The sequence below is a fragment of the Dufourea novaeangliae genome, unplaced genomic scaffold, assembly GCF_001272555.1.
Source record: "Dufourea novaeangliae isolate 0120121106 unplaced genomic scaffold, ASM127255v1 scaffold7, whole genome shotgun sequence".
NCBI classification, from domain to species: Eukaryota; Metazoa; Arthropoda; class Insecta; order Hymenoptera; family Halictidae; genus Dufourea; species Dufourea novaeangliae.
The window spans coordinates 411,873-428,853 of record NW_015373896.1 but is presented as its reverse complement, the minus strand read 5'-3'; the positions used below and the strand labels follow the sequence as shown (position 1 = coordinate 428,853).

General features: G+C 40.4%; 1 protein-coding gene across 1 annotated transcript; it reads right to left on the bottom strand.

Moving 5' to 3' along the window:
* Nucleotides 1-6,826: 6,826 nt before the first annotated feature.
* Nucleotides 6,827-11,184, bottom strand: LOC107191454 (zinc finger protein 423-like). The gene is made up of 2 exons (XM_015580514.1): nt 7,025-11,184; nt 6,827-6,935 (listed from the first exon to the last, which is right to left on the bottom strand). The coding sequence occupies exons 1-2, from the start codon at nt 11,182-11,184 to the stop codon at nt 6,827-6,829; spliced, it is 4,269 nt and encodes a 1,422-aa protein (XP_015436000.1).
* Nucleotides 11,185-16,981: the final 5,797 nt, after the last annotated feature.

Sequence of the window (16,981 nt, the reverse complement as noted above, 5' to 3'; positions counted from 1 at the left end):
CCGTTATATGTAGAATGAATGATCCTTTTTCCGAGCCCTGCCGGTGGCGTCGGTGGAACATTCGCGCTTCCAACGGGCAGGGTTGATGATTTAATTAAAAATAAGACAGCTCGTTAAATTAACAACGGGACTCCTATAAGCGGAGACGTCCCGGAGATCCGAGCGGTGATCTTCTTTGATTAAGCTCGAGGGAACGTATTGCTTGACGTCTCGGCGAGATGCGACAGGATTCCACGCTGGACGGACACGTTTATCTTTTGTATAAAATGGCAATGAATTCTGAACAGTTCCCTTAATCCGGCGAGAATCCGCTGCTTCTTTTTCTTTTTATATATATATATATATGTATATATTCGACGGGCGCGACAAAGACCGGATCATTTCCGTGAAATCGTATGGGTGGAGGTATACCGTTAAGGTTCGAGGGCTGCCAAGAGTTACGGCCACATAAAATTCCGCTGCTTAATAAAGAGAAAGATTTTACATCTAGTTGGCGACGGAATGTCGGAAAAATAAATACAAATGAACCGATCGATACAGTTTGAATGTTTTGGTAATTATTTGAAAGTAAAATTTCGACGATACCTACATTGTACAGTCTTTCACTTTTCACATTACAGGATCACGCAATACGTCTCCGTTGGTATTAATGCAAATGAAAATTAGACGAAGAAAAAGTTGCACTATCTGCGGGGGCAAACGTTATGCTCAATGAAACATTTAATAATAATAATTACGCATTTCGACGCATAAAGGCGTTTTCGGATGTTCCAGATTTAAATCGACGCGACGAAGAGAAATAGGATTTGGCCGAATATCAGAAAGTGCTCCTTCAGCATCACGCTCTCATCCAGAGCGAAAGAGGCTGGTTAAGTGGCGCTTAACCTCAATTACCAGGAACTTTAAAATAATTCAATTTTTCCTTAGTCGAATCGCGAGAATGACCGGTTTTAAACCGCGACTCATTAACGAGACGGGGTTACCCCCAGCGAGCACCGCAAATACGCTGATGGGTACTTCCTGTCCTATTGTAATCGCTGGTAATACGACACGGACACCGATTCAATTAACATTTCTCATCAGAGTCTAGCGCCCGGCGTCAGTTGATTTTCGCTAATGCGTTGCACCGTTTGGACTTTGCAAACGCGGACATACAACCGTCATAACGTGCAAACCCAATTTCAACGGAAGAAAAGGAAGAACGCGCGAGCGAGATAAATCGAACGAGCTAGCGCCACACTCGCGGACGATCAATCGTAAAATTTGCAAGTGAAATGATTGTAAGAGCATGCATGGAAAACGTATTTAACGTACTGAACGTGCAATCGCGCGAGCGAGATAAATCGAACGAGCTAGCGCCACACTCGCGGACGATCAATCGTAAAATTTGTTGATCAATCGTTTCATTATTAACGCTTCGCTTCGGCCTCGCTGCGCGTACATTATTGCGCCCGTTTTTACTTTCGCGGTACCATCAGAAAGCCCTAATCACCTTTTTTTCGTAGACGACGAATTTATCGGCATGATTATAGTTACACGTACAAGGACAACTTGCCGTTTTTACAAATGGTCAATTGTTGTCACGTTAAACATAGCTAAATCGGAGTCTTTGATACAGTATCCAATCTAAGAACCTCGAAAGATATTAAAGGATTTTATAAAAATAACGAAAATTGGGAGTAAAATTGATTGTGGCATCGTGTGTAAGATCCTGCAGAAGTAAATTCATATTAACCTGACTGTAGTAAACGGATGTCATTGAAACAAACGATACACTTTCCGTCCGTTCCGGAGTCTGCATTTCAACCGTTGGTAAGATTCAAAGGTTTTGTGAAACAAACGTCTATTCAAAGATGTTCATACATTACGTGCTCCGAGATTCGAGGGATATAGTATTTCTAGCGACCTAGAAGAGATGACGCTGCTCACACTGGTTCATGAACCAATTTGAACTAGGACCAATTTTGTTCCTTTCTGTTCCTGTGTTTGCACTTCATTCCGTTTGTGTAGAACACGCATGATTTGAAAATTAAAACGACGAGTTTATGCAAGATATTAGACAACATCGAAACTCAATATACAAATCAACATTTTCCCCTAGAAAAGGACCAACCAGATTCCAACCTTCCAATCCGTATCCGCAATATGCCTTCCAATTCGGCCGCAATATTGACAGACATCAAAGAATGTTACGACAAGAAACGAGCCACAGTGCGAAACGATACGTGTGTAGGTGTTGGCATGTGGGGAACTTCTGATTTCGCAAGTTACATATCGAACGGGAAATACAGTATACCAATTTCATTTGGTCCGAGATGAAAATAGCATGGATGGAGGACGGCAGGATAACAGAAGCACGTCACAGGGCGCCGGTAATATTATACTGTGTCGCGTGTCACGTTATCGAACCACGTATATGTTATCGTAATAATGTCAGCCAGGTTAGAATGCTTTGTCGAATGTTATATGGGTATACTCTACTATACACCGCAATATTGATATCGCATCATTTCGTGACACGGACGCACGTAGACGTGTTCAAAGGCTGGCTGGGATTTGTAATTCATGGAACGGGAGCGCGACCGTACTCGAGACCTTCTCCGCTGAAATTCAATTCTCGTTAACTTACTGCGCCCCAATCGGAACGTAATACGACCGTCAACTCGGTGAACGTACTGTCTCCTTCTCCAACGTTCTCTCAACGTGCTCTCTACGTTCCCCGATTTCAAGCGCATTTCCGCTCAATAGTGCACAAGGTGGTTCACACGAAACAACCCAATGCAGTGCATACACTACACTATCATCCATAAGTATTAGAACACTTGTAATATTATATCTATGCAGTTGAAACGCGGAAAAGAGATACACACTTTTTGCAAGAAACTGTAATTTATTAAAGACTACCGGGAACCGTTGGGGAGATTGTATTATGCCCGTAGTTTAATCTTAGAGCTTCGAAAAGTAATCGTTGAATTTCAAGAGACTAAACGTTAACTTGGAAACGATATAATTAAAACCTGATATGTGATTTTAACCAGACTTGCGTTTTTTTTTTGAGTTAATTAACGCGCACATGAAACAGCTGTACTTTATGCCGCTTGAATTATCCTCTCAAACACTCATCAGTGCTCGTTTCTTCATTAATTAGTTTACAATGACAAATTTCACCCACACTGTGACACGTGTGTTCTATTCTGCTTACTACTCCTCTCGATTATCAAGGTATGCCGTCGTCCCTGTTGTTAAGGAAACTAAAATATCGATTCAGTGAACATTTAACGTGACAAATTAATTGCTCAAAGTATCACCATTTCAGTACAAATACCGTTCAATAGGTATCATTAGTCGATAATTAGATGAGTGAATCGATCACTGTCCAAAATTAATATCAATTTATGGTTTCTAAACATTCTGAATTCGATCAATTTGATGACTATTTACTGTAAACTTACATACAAATTAATATTCTTAACATTTGTAAACATTTATATAGAAAAATTGAACATTTGACATAGCCAACTGAATTGAGAATGTACTGTAATTAATCAAAACATGAAATAAATACGAATATGAAGATATTTATGCTCATAGATTATTAGTGAAACGACATGTTTTATTGCATTCGTTATTAGAATGTATAAAAAAAAACACGTTTTTCCTTACGATGTCACATTAAGCACGCGTAGCACGAACGAAGTATAGGTATACTCTATTCATGTAGACAATACCTAACCCCATAGACCTATACAGGGTGTCCCAAAATAATTGAAAGTCCTCGAAAGGTCTAATTCCCGGGGTGATTTGGAACCATTTTTTCCTTAGCGATATAGTCCTCCGATGCTCTGTTAACGAGATATTAACGAAAAACCCCGACCAATCAGAGCGCGAGTCTGCCAGTTGACCTCTCGCCGCAGCGTTGGCTGTACACTAGGATTGGTAACCAACACTACCGCGGGAGCTCGGCCAGCGGACTCGCGCTCTGATTGGTCGGGGTTTTTCGTTAATATCTCGTTAACGAAGCCTCGAAGAACTTTTTCGCTAAGGAAAAAATTGTTTCAAAACACTCCAGGAATCACCCCTTTCAAGAACTTACACCTATTTTGGGACACCCTCCTGTACAACAGACAGCGCAGTCATATGGGGGAGGGGGGGGGGGGGTTGTTGATGCCAACACCGAAAGACAGAAGTCGCCCAAAGGTCAAGCTATCTTGCTCACACATCGCAGAGGGTGGGGAGAAAGCGACTGGAGGGCGACAAGGAGAAGGGATATTTGCATTAATTTGCGTTATGAGACATTTGGCAGAATATTTAACAGTACTCCTTGGAGAGATAATTGTTATGACAATTACTTGGTCAGAAATAATAAATTAGTCAAAAATACTTTTTGGCGGGCTCGATTTAGAGATGCCGCAGTAATTTATATATAGAGGTGCGCCAACGAAGATCCTCAGTTCTCGTCGGTTCCTTGGCCTGCGCGGACCTCCGTCGAAAACTCCCTCTTCTTACGCTCTGATTACTGACGTGGGTCGTTGGAATCCAGTAGTCACAGGTGATTTGACGAGATCCCCTCTCTTATCCGAACTGGACGAATAGAGTCGCATCTCTTCTATCTTTATTTTCACATGCTTCCTCCTCATTTATTTTTATTTAGACTGAAGACAGAAGACACCCGCCGAGGGATATCAACATTAACGCGTCTAGATTAAATTACTTTTGAGGCGATTGTAAATTATGGTAAAAAGGCGGATACATGAAACTAATGATTCCATCACTCTAACTTCGGTTACATTGATGAGATCGGGTACCATCTATCTTCATTTGGGTCTCCACTCGCAGCAACCTCCTCGTGGTGAGACCCGGGCAATTGGTATTATCTTAGGTAAAGTATTGCAAACCGAAGATAATACCTAGCTAATGGCTGCAAACTTAGTATTAATTTCTCTAGTTATGAGAATGTTATGTCTTACACGAAAGGTAAAATAAAAACTCTTCGTTAATTGTAAGAATACGAGAAACTGAATATAACATAGTAGCTAGCGGAAATCTGTGTAGTGATTGGACCAGTGCAGTAAAACTTTTGAACGTCATGACTCCATGAGTTTTAGAATTCAGAAAAATCTCTGGAACTTATTTTACTTACCAAGAACCGTAAGGTTCATCTTAACTAATCGCATTTAACACTTAAAAATAATGAAAGAAAGCGGTAAACAATACAATTAAAATTTACTTGGCTGTACATCATCATTTCTCACAGTATTATACAAAAGTAATGCATAAAATATTTTGATTTTTACATTAATCTCGCTATTCTGTAACGCAACAGAATTTAATTTAATCAAATGTTCACAATATTATTCACGAAACTATAACTAGGATTACAGTATATGATAACAAATAAAATGATTGAAAATAATGAAGAGTATATTAATTATTCAAGGTATTTATTAAAATAGAAAATATTCTCCCTAAAATATGCACCGCTACTTCAACATGTAAACGTAATAAATTACATTCATAACTTATACTTGCATTAAAAATAAGTTGATGAAATTTGTTTACCAGATATAGTTTCTCACCTAAAGTTTATACAGTGTTTCATGTCTCAGAACTGTTCGTTCGCCACAAATTTACAATATTTAACAATAGCTTTTGAAAAAGTTACAGAATCATCGATCCTGGGAATATTTGATATTCTCTCGACTAAATAACATTTGTCGCGGTAACCTTAATCGTATTCGTCGCACACAGTATCAAAATTTTTTTAAATAGCAACTCAATCAATAGATATGTACGAAACGCGAATGTACCAATTATATTTCAAAATAATAACTCGTAAATTCCTTAAATATTGACGTATACAGGAACAGTTATAGAGGCATAACAAGAAAAATATACCGCACAGAAAAAGACATTTATTTATTAGATTCGAAGTTAGAAAGGACTGGTATAACAATGTCAATATCTTGACAAAGTGTATGTACATAGTTAGAACATAGTAGGTTCTAATTTCTACCACCTCACTCTTTCTTAACACGTCCGCGCCCGAGCTTATCGCCTGTAACTGGTGAAGCGTCTCCAAACATGTCCACACGGGCTTCGTCTTCTATGAACACGAGGAATTTGAACAGTCCAAATCGAATTTGGTGTGGGTTTGTGCAGCGCTGTTAAATTTGACGCCCGAGAGGCAAAAATCATCCTCCATCATCGTCCATCTTTACCATGATACAGAAACGTAGCTAAGGAATCGTAACGTCTTTTGTTTCACGGTAACGCTAGCCTGTCATGGTCATCAAGTCAAATTTGCATTGTACTTGTTTACATTGTAGACCGAGAGTCATTTGTTGGCGACTTTTCAGACTATAGAGGCTTCAGCTGTTCGAACTTGGAAAACTTGAACACGACCTTCAGACCAGACGCCTAACCCACACCAAACTCGACTTGGACTTGGTTACACACCGCTACTTGTAACTCGATACGCCTGTTCGTGAGTGTAAGGCGTACTCCGAAAGTCGGAGATCTGTCAATGGTTATCTCTTATCGCGACAATCGAGGATTCATTTAAGCACGTAACGACAAGTATTCTCAATTGGAAGTTTGTTTCGTCTATATTTTTTATGCCTTAATCTATACTTCAGTCTATATTTATGCTTCGTGATTTAGGCAGATGTATTATACAGGAAAAACTGACATTCTGAGACACAAGATCTGCACACTTCCAAGATCCAATTCCGTCGTTCCTCAATAACAGTAGACAGTCGGGTGTGTAAGCTGCTTTTGTGTAGGTTAGACTCGTCGGTAATCAGGATGTCACTTTAAACTGCTAGATTCACATTTTTGCAAATTCTTTAACTTTGAGCTTGCCAACATTACTCGCTGCTATGGGTACCTCTTCCCCTGATACAATCGTGGCATAACCAACTTCCGAAGCAAAATAACTTCGACATAACATGTGAACCTCCGAATCATCAAAGTCATTATTTCCATTATGATTAACGTTTCTTTTATTTTCCCAAATAATTTCTACCACATCAAAATCATTTTCCGAAGACTGAAGGGGAAGTTAGGGAAAGTGGATCTGCAGCTTTCACAACGGTTCTTCGTGGTATTGTCTGATAGACCAGAGATCGTTCCCTCGATCATTCTCTTATGTGCCATTTTGAAGTGTGACTGGAACATCTTCAGTGTTGCATATTTGAAACTACAGATGGGGCAGGTGTAATAAAGCGGCTTTTCTTCCAAATGTTCAACTATCCCCACCAGTTCAACAGTATTCGATGTTTTGTTTATCGAGTTGACTACCGTCGATGCAGCTTTCTCTAGTTCGTCATTGCATTTACTCGCGAGATTTAACGACTCAGCGGGCCCTGTATTCGAATTCTGAACTGCTGAGTAATTTGCTATTGAAACCCGATTGTATTCGTCACCGATGAATTGTTCATAAAGAGCGGGAAAATCGTACTGAATCGTGTTTAAGTCGGTGCCTTTACTTTTCCGTTTATTCATCCCATGAACATGAATAATATGCTGATACCGTTGAAACGCATTTCGAAATTTGTCGTCGCATTCAGTACACGGATACTTTAGTAACTGACTGTTAATAGTATGTTTTTTTACGTGTTGCCTTAGTAGGTTAATTCGAGCGAATTTCCTACCACAGTATTCGCAAATATACTTCCCGTCATTTATGAAACGCAGTTTATGCTTTTTTAAAGTACTTACGGACAAAAATTTGGCGTGGCATTCAGAACATTTTATTGGTCTCCGTTTCAATTGACCATCTGAACGAAGTTGCTTAGATGGAAAGATACTAGAACTTAGGTGACCGTGAAAATGTAATACGTGCGCTCGAACATTCGCGACGCTCGCGAATCCCTCACGACATACAGGGCAGTGATGCTTAGACAAAATAAAGTTTAAATTGGAGTGCTTGAGTTTGTGCATCTCCAAGCGATACAACTCCGGGAACTTTCTATAACAAATTTCGCAACTATATGCACCGTCATTGGTATACTCCAGAAAATGGTAGTTCAGTTTTTCCCGACTTTGAAATCTCATGCCACAGACTGTACAGCGAAAGTTACCCTCTCCGTTATCAGATTTGTCTACGTTTTCGCCACAAGCACTCTGATGTGTACGAAACTGATCAGTACTGCTACATTTAAGATCAGAGATCATATTGTGAAAATGCATTTCATGGCACTTCAGTGCCGCACTTGACACCAGTACTTCTTTACAGTGGCGGCATTTATGATAGTCGTTGATATTGTCAGCAGTATGCGTCAATCTTTCATGCTTCATAAGAATAGTGTTGGTAGGGAACATCCTCGGACAATAACTACACAGATACTCTCCATCATTGCAGAACTCCATTTTGTGCGCCTGGAGATCTTCGTCTTGTGAAAAATTCATGTAGCAAATGTCACAAGTATACCACATGACCGACGTATTGACTGGCATACTAGGTGTACTCGGTATCGCGTATGTGTGATCTAATTGTGAAGACACTTCGTTTAAATGAACGTGTAACTTATGCGCATGGAAATGTGATTCCTTGTTGAAACCCTCATTGCAGATATTACACACGTAAGTGCATAATTTTCGCATGTCGTCTGAATAGTGTGCCAATTTGTTGTGCTGATTAAACAAATACATTCCCTGGAACGTCTTGTTGCAAAATGTACAAGTAAACGCTTGGCCTCCGTAGTAGTACATCTTATGCTCGATGAATCGATCAAGGGATTCGAACATCAGGTTGCATACATTACATACCGTATTCACGCCCCAAACGCGTTCACAATCCAACCATAGTTTTGGAATAATAGGTGTTTGACCAGCATGGAAGTGGCCTGTATGAATTTGCAGGCTGGTTTTGTTGAAAAAGCCCTGGGTACAAAATGTGCAGAAATACTTGAAGTCTTGAGCATCGGAAAGAGTGTGAGTTGCAACTGTGTGAACTTGTAGCATTCTATTGGTGGTAAAAGCGGTCCCGCAGATTTCGCAGGCATGTACGGCAGGTTTGGAAAACGTGCGCTCATGTAAGCACAAATTTTGAAATGTGTGAAATTGTATACCACAAACGGTGCAGGGGAACTTCTCTTTATCTGTGCCAGTAGCATCGATGTTGTATCCCTTCACGAATGCAACACCCTTCAATAGACTTTTATGATTTGCTACTGATCGTGACCGAACTTTTGATTCAGAGACAGAAGAAGCAGGACTGTTGTGAGAAATATTTGAAACTGAATATGCGCTATTGGGAAACTGTGTACTGACTTCAGGTGCTGGATACTTTATTCCTGGCAGGTGGTCATATTCAATGTGTGTAGTGCCGTCAAGTACTTGCTTTGCCGAAACAAACGGAAACGTTTTCACGATAAGTGCATGATCTTTCTCCACATTCCCTTTCATTTTCGTATACCCTTCCTTCATTTTTCGGCAAACTGTTTGATGTTGACTCAAGCACGAACTTAACCAAAAATGCTTGCCACAAGCTTTACATCGATTAGATTTCTTAAGTAGATTACACTCGGTTGCACCACTCATAGTCAAATTATCTTTCCTAGATCGTATAATTCTTATGCAATGTAAAGACATATGTTGCACCTGTTGCAATGGTGACTTCAGTTTTGTAAGACACACACAGCACACCTTCCGCTTCGAAACAGCATGTTGATTTAGATAGTGTTTCAATAATTTACTCTTGGATCTGTACCGAGCTTTGCATATACTTGACATATAGGCCACATGATACAATTTCAAATGTTTACGCAAGTTATTCTTTAAAGAAAATGATTTCTTGCAAACATTGCACTGCAACTTCAATTTTTCCCTAACGTTCACTTCAAACGTATCACAAGGTGTACTCGGCACTTTTGGACACAACAACGATTTGTTAACCGGAACCTTTATGAGATCATTCACTCTCACTAATGAAACTTCTACTCTCTTTAGCGTGAAATCCTTTTTTGGAATCTGTTCAACATTTTCAAAGTTTCTTTCTATTTTTACATTGACCTCTGGTATTGGAAGATGTTGTAGCTCATCGACCATAAGAGATTTTTTACTTGTAACCTTATTGCACCTCTCCAAACGAACTGTACACTCTTTACACCCAAAATGTGCCTTCAGTTCTTGTTCAGATAACTGTAAGCCTTTCTGTCTTCGTTTAGATGTAATAGTAGACCGTCTCCTTTTGTTAAGTGGTTTAGGGATACGGTGTATACCCGAATCAATTGTTGATCGGTCAGCATCATTTCTTGTTACTTGCCTAAGATTATAGGCTGCACTGTGCGATGTAGAGCAGGTGGTATGATCATCCACTTCACTCTCTTTTTCATCCTTCAATAAGGACATTATTATATTGGAATTCACATGTATCTGAACAAAGGGTTTTACGTCTGTAGCAGAATTAGTATCAGGCACAGGATACTGACTGTTAATCACTGTATTCTGTTCACAATCATGATTAGATGAATTTATTAATGTTCCATTTTGCCTAGGAGTGACACTAATTTTCTTTGGAGAAACCACCTTCTTTGGAGAGATCGTCTTTTTTGGCGAAATCACTTTTTTTGGAGAGACCACTTGTTTCGGAGAAACCACTTTCTTGGGGAAGACCACATCTTGTGGGATAACAGATTTCTCCTTTGACTTTTTTCCAAAAGGCGAGAAGAATTCGGTCATAGTTGTCTGTCGCATCGTTCTTGGTGAGCTAGTTGGAGTTTTTTCTGTCTGTTGCGTAGGAAGATCCATCGTGTGATTGTTAGTACCCGCAGACAATAGAACCTCGCTTGTTTTATCAGATTCATTTGTAGATGAAGAGACCAAATTTCCATGATGATGAAATAAATGAGCCCGTAAATATGACTTATGCTTAAACGATCGTCTACAAAAGTTACAAATCCATGATCCTGATGAGCTTCTAGTACTGATCTTACAAGCAGATTGTTTTTTGTGATCTGCTAACAAAATACGTGATTTGCATACTAACTGGCATATATCACAGACACGATCAACCACATCATTGTAATAATCAGTATGACTCCTCAATGATAGTTCTGATTTAAATGTTAGCGAACATACATCACATTTTATAGAGGGCTTTGAAATTATTCTACGAGGACGATGCACTGTATCGTGGCTACCCCGGGTTACTCTTCTAAGCTTTCGATATGGTTCAGACATATCTTGCTTTTCCAAGTTATCTAATTCTGAACGTTTACGCTTTTTTTTATTGAAATTTGACTTTGTATGTTCAAAAGAATCGCATTCTCTAGACAATACATGTTTGTTTTCTTTATTATTTACAGAATCTGTTAGTTGACTTTCCCGAGCAGTTGTTTCGCCAGGAGTCGCTATCGTTGCATTAGCAACTGGCAAAAAGGGATCATCATTCTCATCCGTGTCACGTGGCTCTTCCTTAATCTTTACTCCGTTTGTAAATAGCTGAAAAAAATATACAAACCTTGTTTAGCAACCCAAGTAACACAAAATCCTCACCAATTTTTAGTACTCAAAAGGTCAACATTTTCAAAAACCACATAACAAACTAAAAAAACAGAACAGTAATAAACTGTTTCAGAGCGACCCTGGAACTTTAAAGCAGGTGTAGAAGTAATGCGATTTAACGGAGAAGTCCGTGGAGCTGAATAGGTGCTCTCATGAAAACTGCTGAAGAAATCACCTTAAAGAGGTTATGACTTTATAATCTCCAAGAAAACCGATAAGTTATATCGTAAGATTGTGTCTCGCACTGTAAGTAGATGTTCATACAGACCTAAAGACAACAACATAAATAGAGATATTATTGGAAATGAACTCTACTAGATTGGACTGGTTTAGATTCTAATAATCTGAGTCATTTCCCCACCAGCTTCTCCTTAAAGTCTACTCTTACTGATTTATCCTGGTAGTACCATGATCGCTCTCATAAATTATACATAACAGCAAACTGTAATCTAGGTACAACCCTTACTTGGACACCTTACAACTGGAACAGTGACAATACTTAAAAATAGTGAATAATAAAAATTGGAATAGCCTAACGAAAACAAAATGAGAGTGCCAATGAACGTAAACGTAGGTAAGGTCTGTTAGTTTAATTCAAGAATACTGATTTCATGTAGTGCTGTCCAATGTAATTTCAGAGACTTAGGGCCCTACACCGTACAACTCTCGCTAGTTTCCAGATTACAATCATATGAATCTACCTTTGTTTGATACACGACAGTCGCCGGTAGAGACACAGTAAACCTAATATGGACCATAAACCCAACCAATCCTTTTCTTTGTGTGTCGTTTCTACAATTTTACTAGCACAACATACTCTCGCCCAATTACGTATATTACTGTAAGTTCAATTATGCCGCGGCTATCTCACAATAAACTCGCGATTTTCCACTGCTAACTTGATAACTTAATATTGTGGAGCTACTCGATAAACAGATGTGATTCCGAATGGTGATATGGTGTGATTTCTAAGGGTGTGCGGATACCCGAAATCAAGGTTAACGCAAGTGTTCGGGCCGGACCAGAAAAAGACGGGCGAGCTCGGGCGAGAAACGAATGCTCGGACAGCCCGATACTTTGTGGCAGGTATGCTCACTACGCCCCGCGGGCGCGCGAGTTCATGGGGTCAATGCCGCGGTTACCCCAAGCGCCGCCCGCGGGGCAGCCAGGGCTGAGGGGTGCTACTGGGTAGAGTTCTGCATTGAGCGGGCTGAACCCACCTGTCACCCGGCCGTTTATTCATTACCCGGGCTGGCCCGGCCCGAACTATACCCAGCCCGCGCAGGCCCGACGATGCGCGCCGCAAACACGTCCATACCCATCCGCATTCGTGCTAGCCCTCCCGACTCGTGGAATCCCCGCTAGGCCCACTCAGCCCGTTCAATGCAGAACTCTAGCGGGCACTCAGGCACGGGTGGAAAGATCACACGCTGCGATAACTTCGGGCGGGCTTGGGTGCCTAGATATATATGCCGACCCGCCTGGCCCGACACCGGGTTTGGGCGGGCTTGGGCGAAGCGAAACACAACGGGTCACGGGCGGTGGGACCCGGGTATATCCACCCAATGCAGAACTTTACTACTGGGGGTACCACCCTAGTTGCGGTGAGTCCAAAGGAAACAGCGAGTGGTGACCCCTCGGCGCTGTAGGCAGGTGGAGGCGGACGGCAAATCAACCGTTCCAGGGGGCAGGGGGGTAGCAACCCCCCCCCCAGTAATGAAACCTTTCCCCACTGAGGGGGAGGGGCAAGGGCAGGGCTGGTCGCGATAGTGTGCTTCGGCGTTCCCGTGACTAGCCCTAGCGCCAGAGAAGCCGTCACCGGGGGGATTTTAGTGGGTAAAAAGCCCACATAGGCCATCTCCGCCCCCAGCAGAGGCAGTACACCTTCTGAAGGTTCAACCCCCCCCCCCGGTTAAAAAAGAAAAAAAAAGGTATGTTCATGAGTTACTCCCAATTTCGTATTCCCCTCCGGAGGGTACCTCCACTGTGGGGCTCAGGTTGCCATGCTCGAACCGTGGCGGGAGGGCGCGGAGGGGATACGGGAAGACGTGGGGTGGTCGTCTTCCCACCACAGCTTCCCCCGCATCCTTCCGAATCCCCTTAGCGTCTTCCCGCCATGATCCGAGCGTGGCAGCCGAAGACTCATATCGGTGGTACTCTGGGCGGGCAATACATACTCGGGAGTAACTCGTGAGCATGCCTGCTTTACGGGCAGCCTAACGCCTTCGGGCCGATTCAAAGGAAAGAGAAGTCATGTGGTCGGGTAGGATCCGACAAACTGACTATGTATGAATCGTAGCCGATAATCTGGGGATCCTAGCCAACCACGTGACTTCCGTCTCGTCCGAATCGATCCGAAAATGTCGAACTGCTTGGGAAATATCAGGCTACCCGTAAAGCATCGGGCTGCCCGAGCATTCATTTGTCGCGGATACCCGTCCGAGCCCGCCCAAGCCCATAATCCGAGTACCCGCACACCTCTAGTGATTTCTAAGAAGTTTATGCAACTTCGTAACACACTTAAATTTTAATAAATACAACAAGACATGGTATATGCGGATGTGTACACTAGTTGTGCTCTATCTGAGTGATGGAGGTCTTCTGTATGTCTGTTAAGTGTGTTCTGCTGATAGATCTCCTTCATCATGTTTAGTAGCCTCCCAATACTACCTCACCCTACTTATTGTAGTCCTTGTCTAAGAGCTAAAGGCAAACGAATGAATATACTGCAGTGATGGGCAACCGCGGGCTCCTGCGGAGGGGATGCGAGACAGGAAACGTCACTTGTGTATGAAATGAGTTATAGATACGCGCTCTCACTCACAAATTTTCCCCACAGGAAGCGTTCGCCATATCTTAGAGGATGTCACGCATTGTGCCAATGTCTCAACTACTAATCTTACTGTAGGACTAAAAGAAACCAGCTGATCGGATCCCAGACAGAATACCGAACCAGAAATCTTCCGCGAGTACTCAGCTAATCTCAATTTGGTAATGACAACATGACTACTTTTTCCGGTTATAGAATATCGAATTATAAGCGATAAAGCGCAACAGTCGATACATCGAACGAAAATCACAGGCGTTATGGGCAATTTAGGTGTTAATGGAACATACCCTTCCTGTACGTTATATGAATTGGAAGAGGAAGAATAGCCGACAGCCCGGGTAGTTTGGTGGTAAGAACAGTCGCCCGGAAAGTGAAAGACCCAGGTTTAATTCCCAACCCAATCGGCCGATTCTTTTACTACTACCGAATAAACTATTTATCACTCCTTAGCTGCTTGCAGTTCTATTTATCTGATCCGCTTTCACCCACCCAGGGTTGCCCAAACCTGGCTGATTTTATTTACAATTATGGTCACTGTATTAGAAGGGTGCAGCAGCTACGGACAGAACGACCAATACTTTTATGAGAAAAATCCGGCATCTCAACAGATGAAGTGGTCTTAAGATGTGACAATTTTGTATGTTCTAATCTAATTCAAGTCCTGTTCTAGCGGATCAGGTATAGCAGTTGTAGAATTCCACCTTAACTGTAACACACGTAATCTGAGAAGTATGTATTGCTATTAATGCCAACTAATTAGGATCGGTCATTTATTGACCTATTAACATTCAAGGTATCATTGAATGAAGCATCCGTTAGAGTGTCGCCATGTTAGTCGAAAGTCGCACCGCCATCTATATTGGTACGCTGCGGCCCTAACAGCAAACTTTAGTCGGTAAGAGAGGGAACTACCCATGACTGTATCGAACCGCTGCCGGACCATCATACAGTGCGATGATGCATGACTATCCCTTTCTCATTACGACATTTACATCTAACCACAACGCGAATGTACTATTCGCTTTGTATTCTATGGTATTTAAAGGTTCCCATGAACGTATTATTTCACCGACGTTTACTTAGTGAATATGAACAAGTGAACTTGAAAAATCAAAAACTCATGCAAACGATTACATAACTATGACTAATAATATTTCACTGGGAAAAGTAGGTAGATATACAGCTATAAAAAAACGAATTAGGCATGAAACACTCAATGATGATAATAAAACTTAACATTCAGAAACGTAATATATGATTGTACATTAGTATTAACAATCATTTTGTGCATTTGTATGATCCCAAATTGGTAAAAATGACATCCTTCACATTGAATGCAATACAATTTGACACTAACAGAGATCGACATTTGTAATTTTCTGAAAAACATGTGTACAGCGTACATCCGACATCTTATTAAATAATTCTATGTATTCACATCTTTGCAGTAATACAGTTTCAAGTCGATTGCATTTTATATGTATAGAATTTAGTCCATTAAATAAAATCTATGCAAATATATTACTATAAGTTTCTTATGAGGATGATTCAAAAAACATATACCATTTCTTATAATTTTGCAACAAATAAAATAAGTGATTCAAATAAAATCCTAAAAATGATACACAGACTTAATAGTGGATCACACAAAAGCAACCAGATTACTTCTTATCATAATCAAATTTTTTTTAGATAAACCATATTCTAAAAGGTACTTACATTTAGTTTCTCGTAGAATGTCACATCTGCCAGAACAGAGTCAACAGGACGTTCGTAAATATAGACTCGAGCCATTTTCCCTTTGAGAAATTATATTCACATTTAAACCAGCTATTCGTATGTGAACGTGTAAGCTTATAATTGAAATATATTATTGTTAACTGTATTCTTGAAAGATAATTTCATCTCCCTTATATTCTTTTGAATGTTTCATTAAATAAAATTGAATGCAGTACAGTGTTTGCTACTTTTAATTGACTATGGAAAATTATATGTACATGCTTGCATCTGTGTAAACAACAAGTACACATTTCTTTCAAGTAACCACAAAGAACTTACTGCATATAACTATTAAATGATTAAAAAGAATGTATTACATTAATCGAAATCTTGTATGTAGTAAGAACCAATAATTACTCACTAAAATTATAGAATTACTTGTAACTTAAAAAACAAAAATGAGAGTAAATATCTTTGGTTAGAAGACAGTAAGAAATCATAAAGTTAGTAATCGTTAGTATTAAAGTTACATATAGAAATCTCATTTAATGTGCATTGTAAATACGTACTATATAAAGGGAAATATTACTCGAGTGCATAAACCACTTCTACAGCACGAATGGAATTAAAATGGCGAAGATGGCGAAGATGTGTATTCCAACTAGTATTCGTAACAATGTTCAGGTAGTGTCGTGACGGCTGGACCGACTGGACAGAAAGCTTGGGATCAGAACCAGAACCATACTCGGCGCGCGGAAAATTCAAACATTGTGTTTGAGAACATGTACACCTCCAACGATAAATATTAAAAAACGAGTTGAAAGTATGCACGTGACAGAACAATTTATAGAAAATGTAATGATGTTGCGTGATTGTTGTTTAAAAATGATCGATAATGCTATGTTATATGTAGATGCTTTTTTT

Excerpts from the sequence above, each read along its gene's own strand:
- LOC107191454 (XM_015580514.1), bottom strand. The coding sequence starts at position 11,184 with ATGTCTGAACCATATCGAAAGCTTAGAAGAGTAACCCGGGGTAGCCAC. Across the intron at positions 6,936-7,024 it reads CGGAAAATGATTTTGATGTG|TTATTTTGCTTCGGAAGTTG; the intron begins GTAGAAATTATT and ends GTTATGTCGAAG.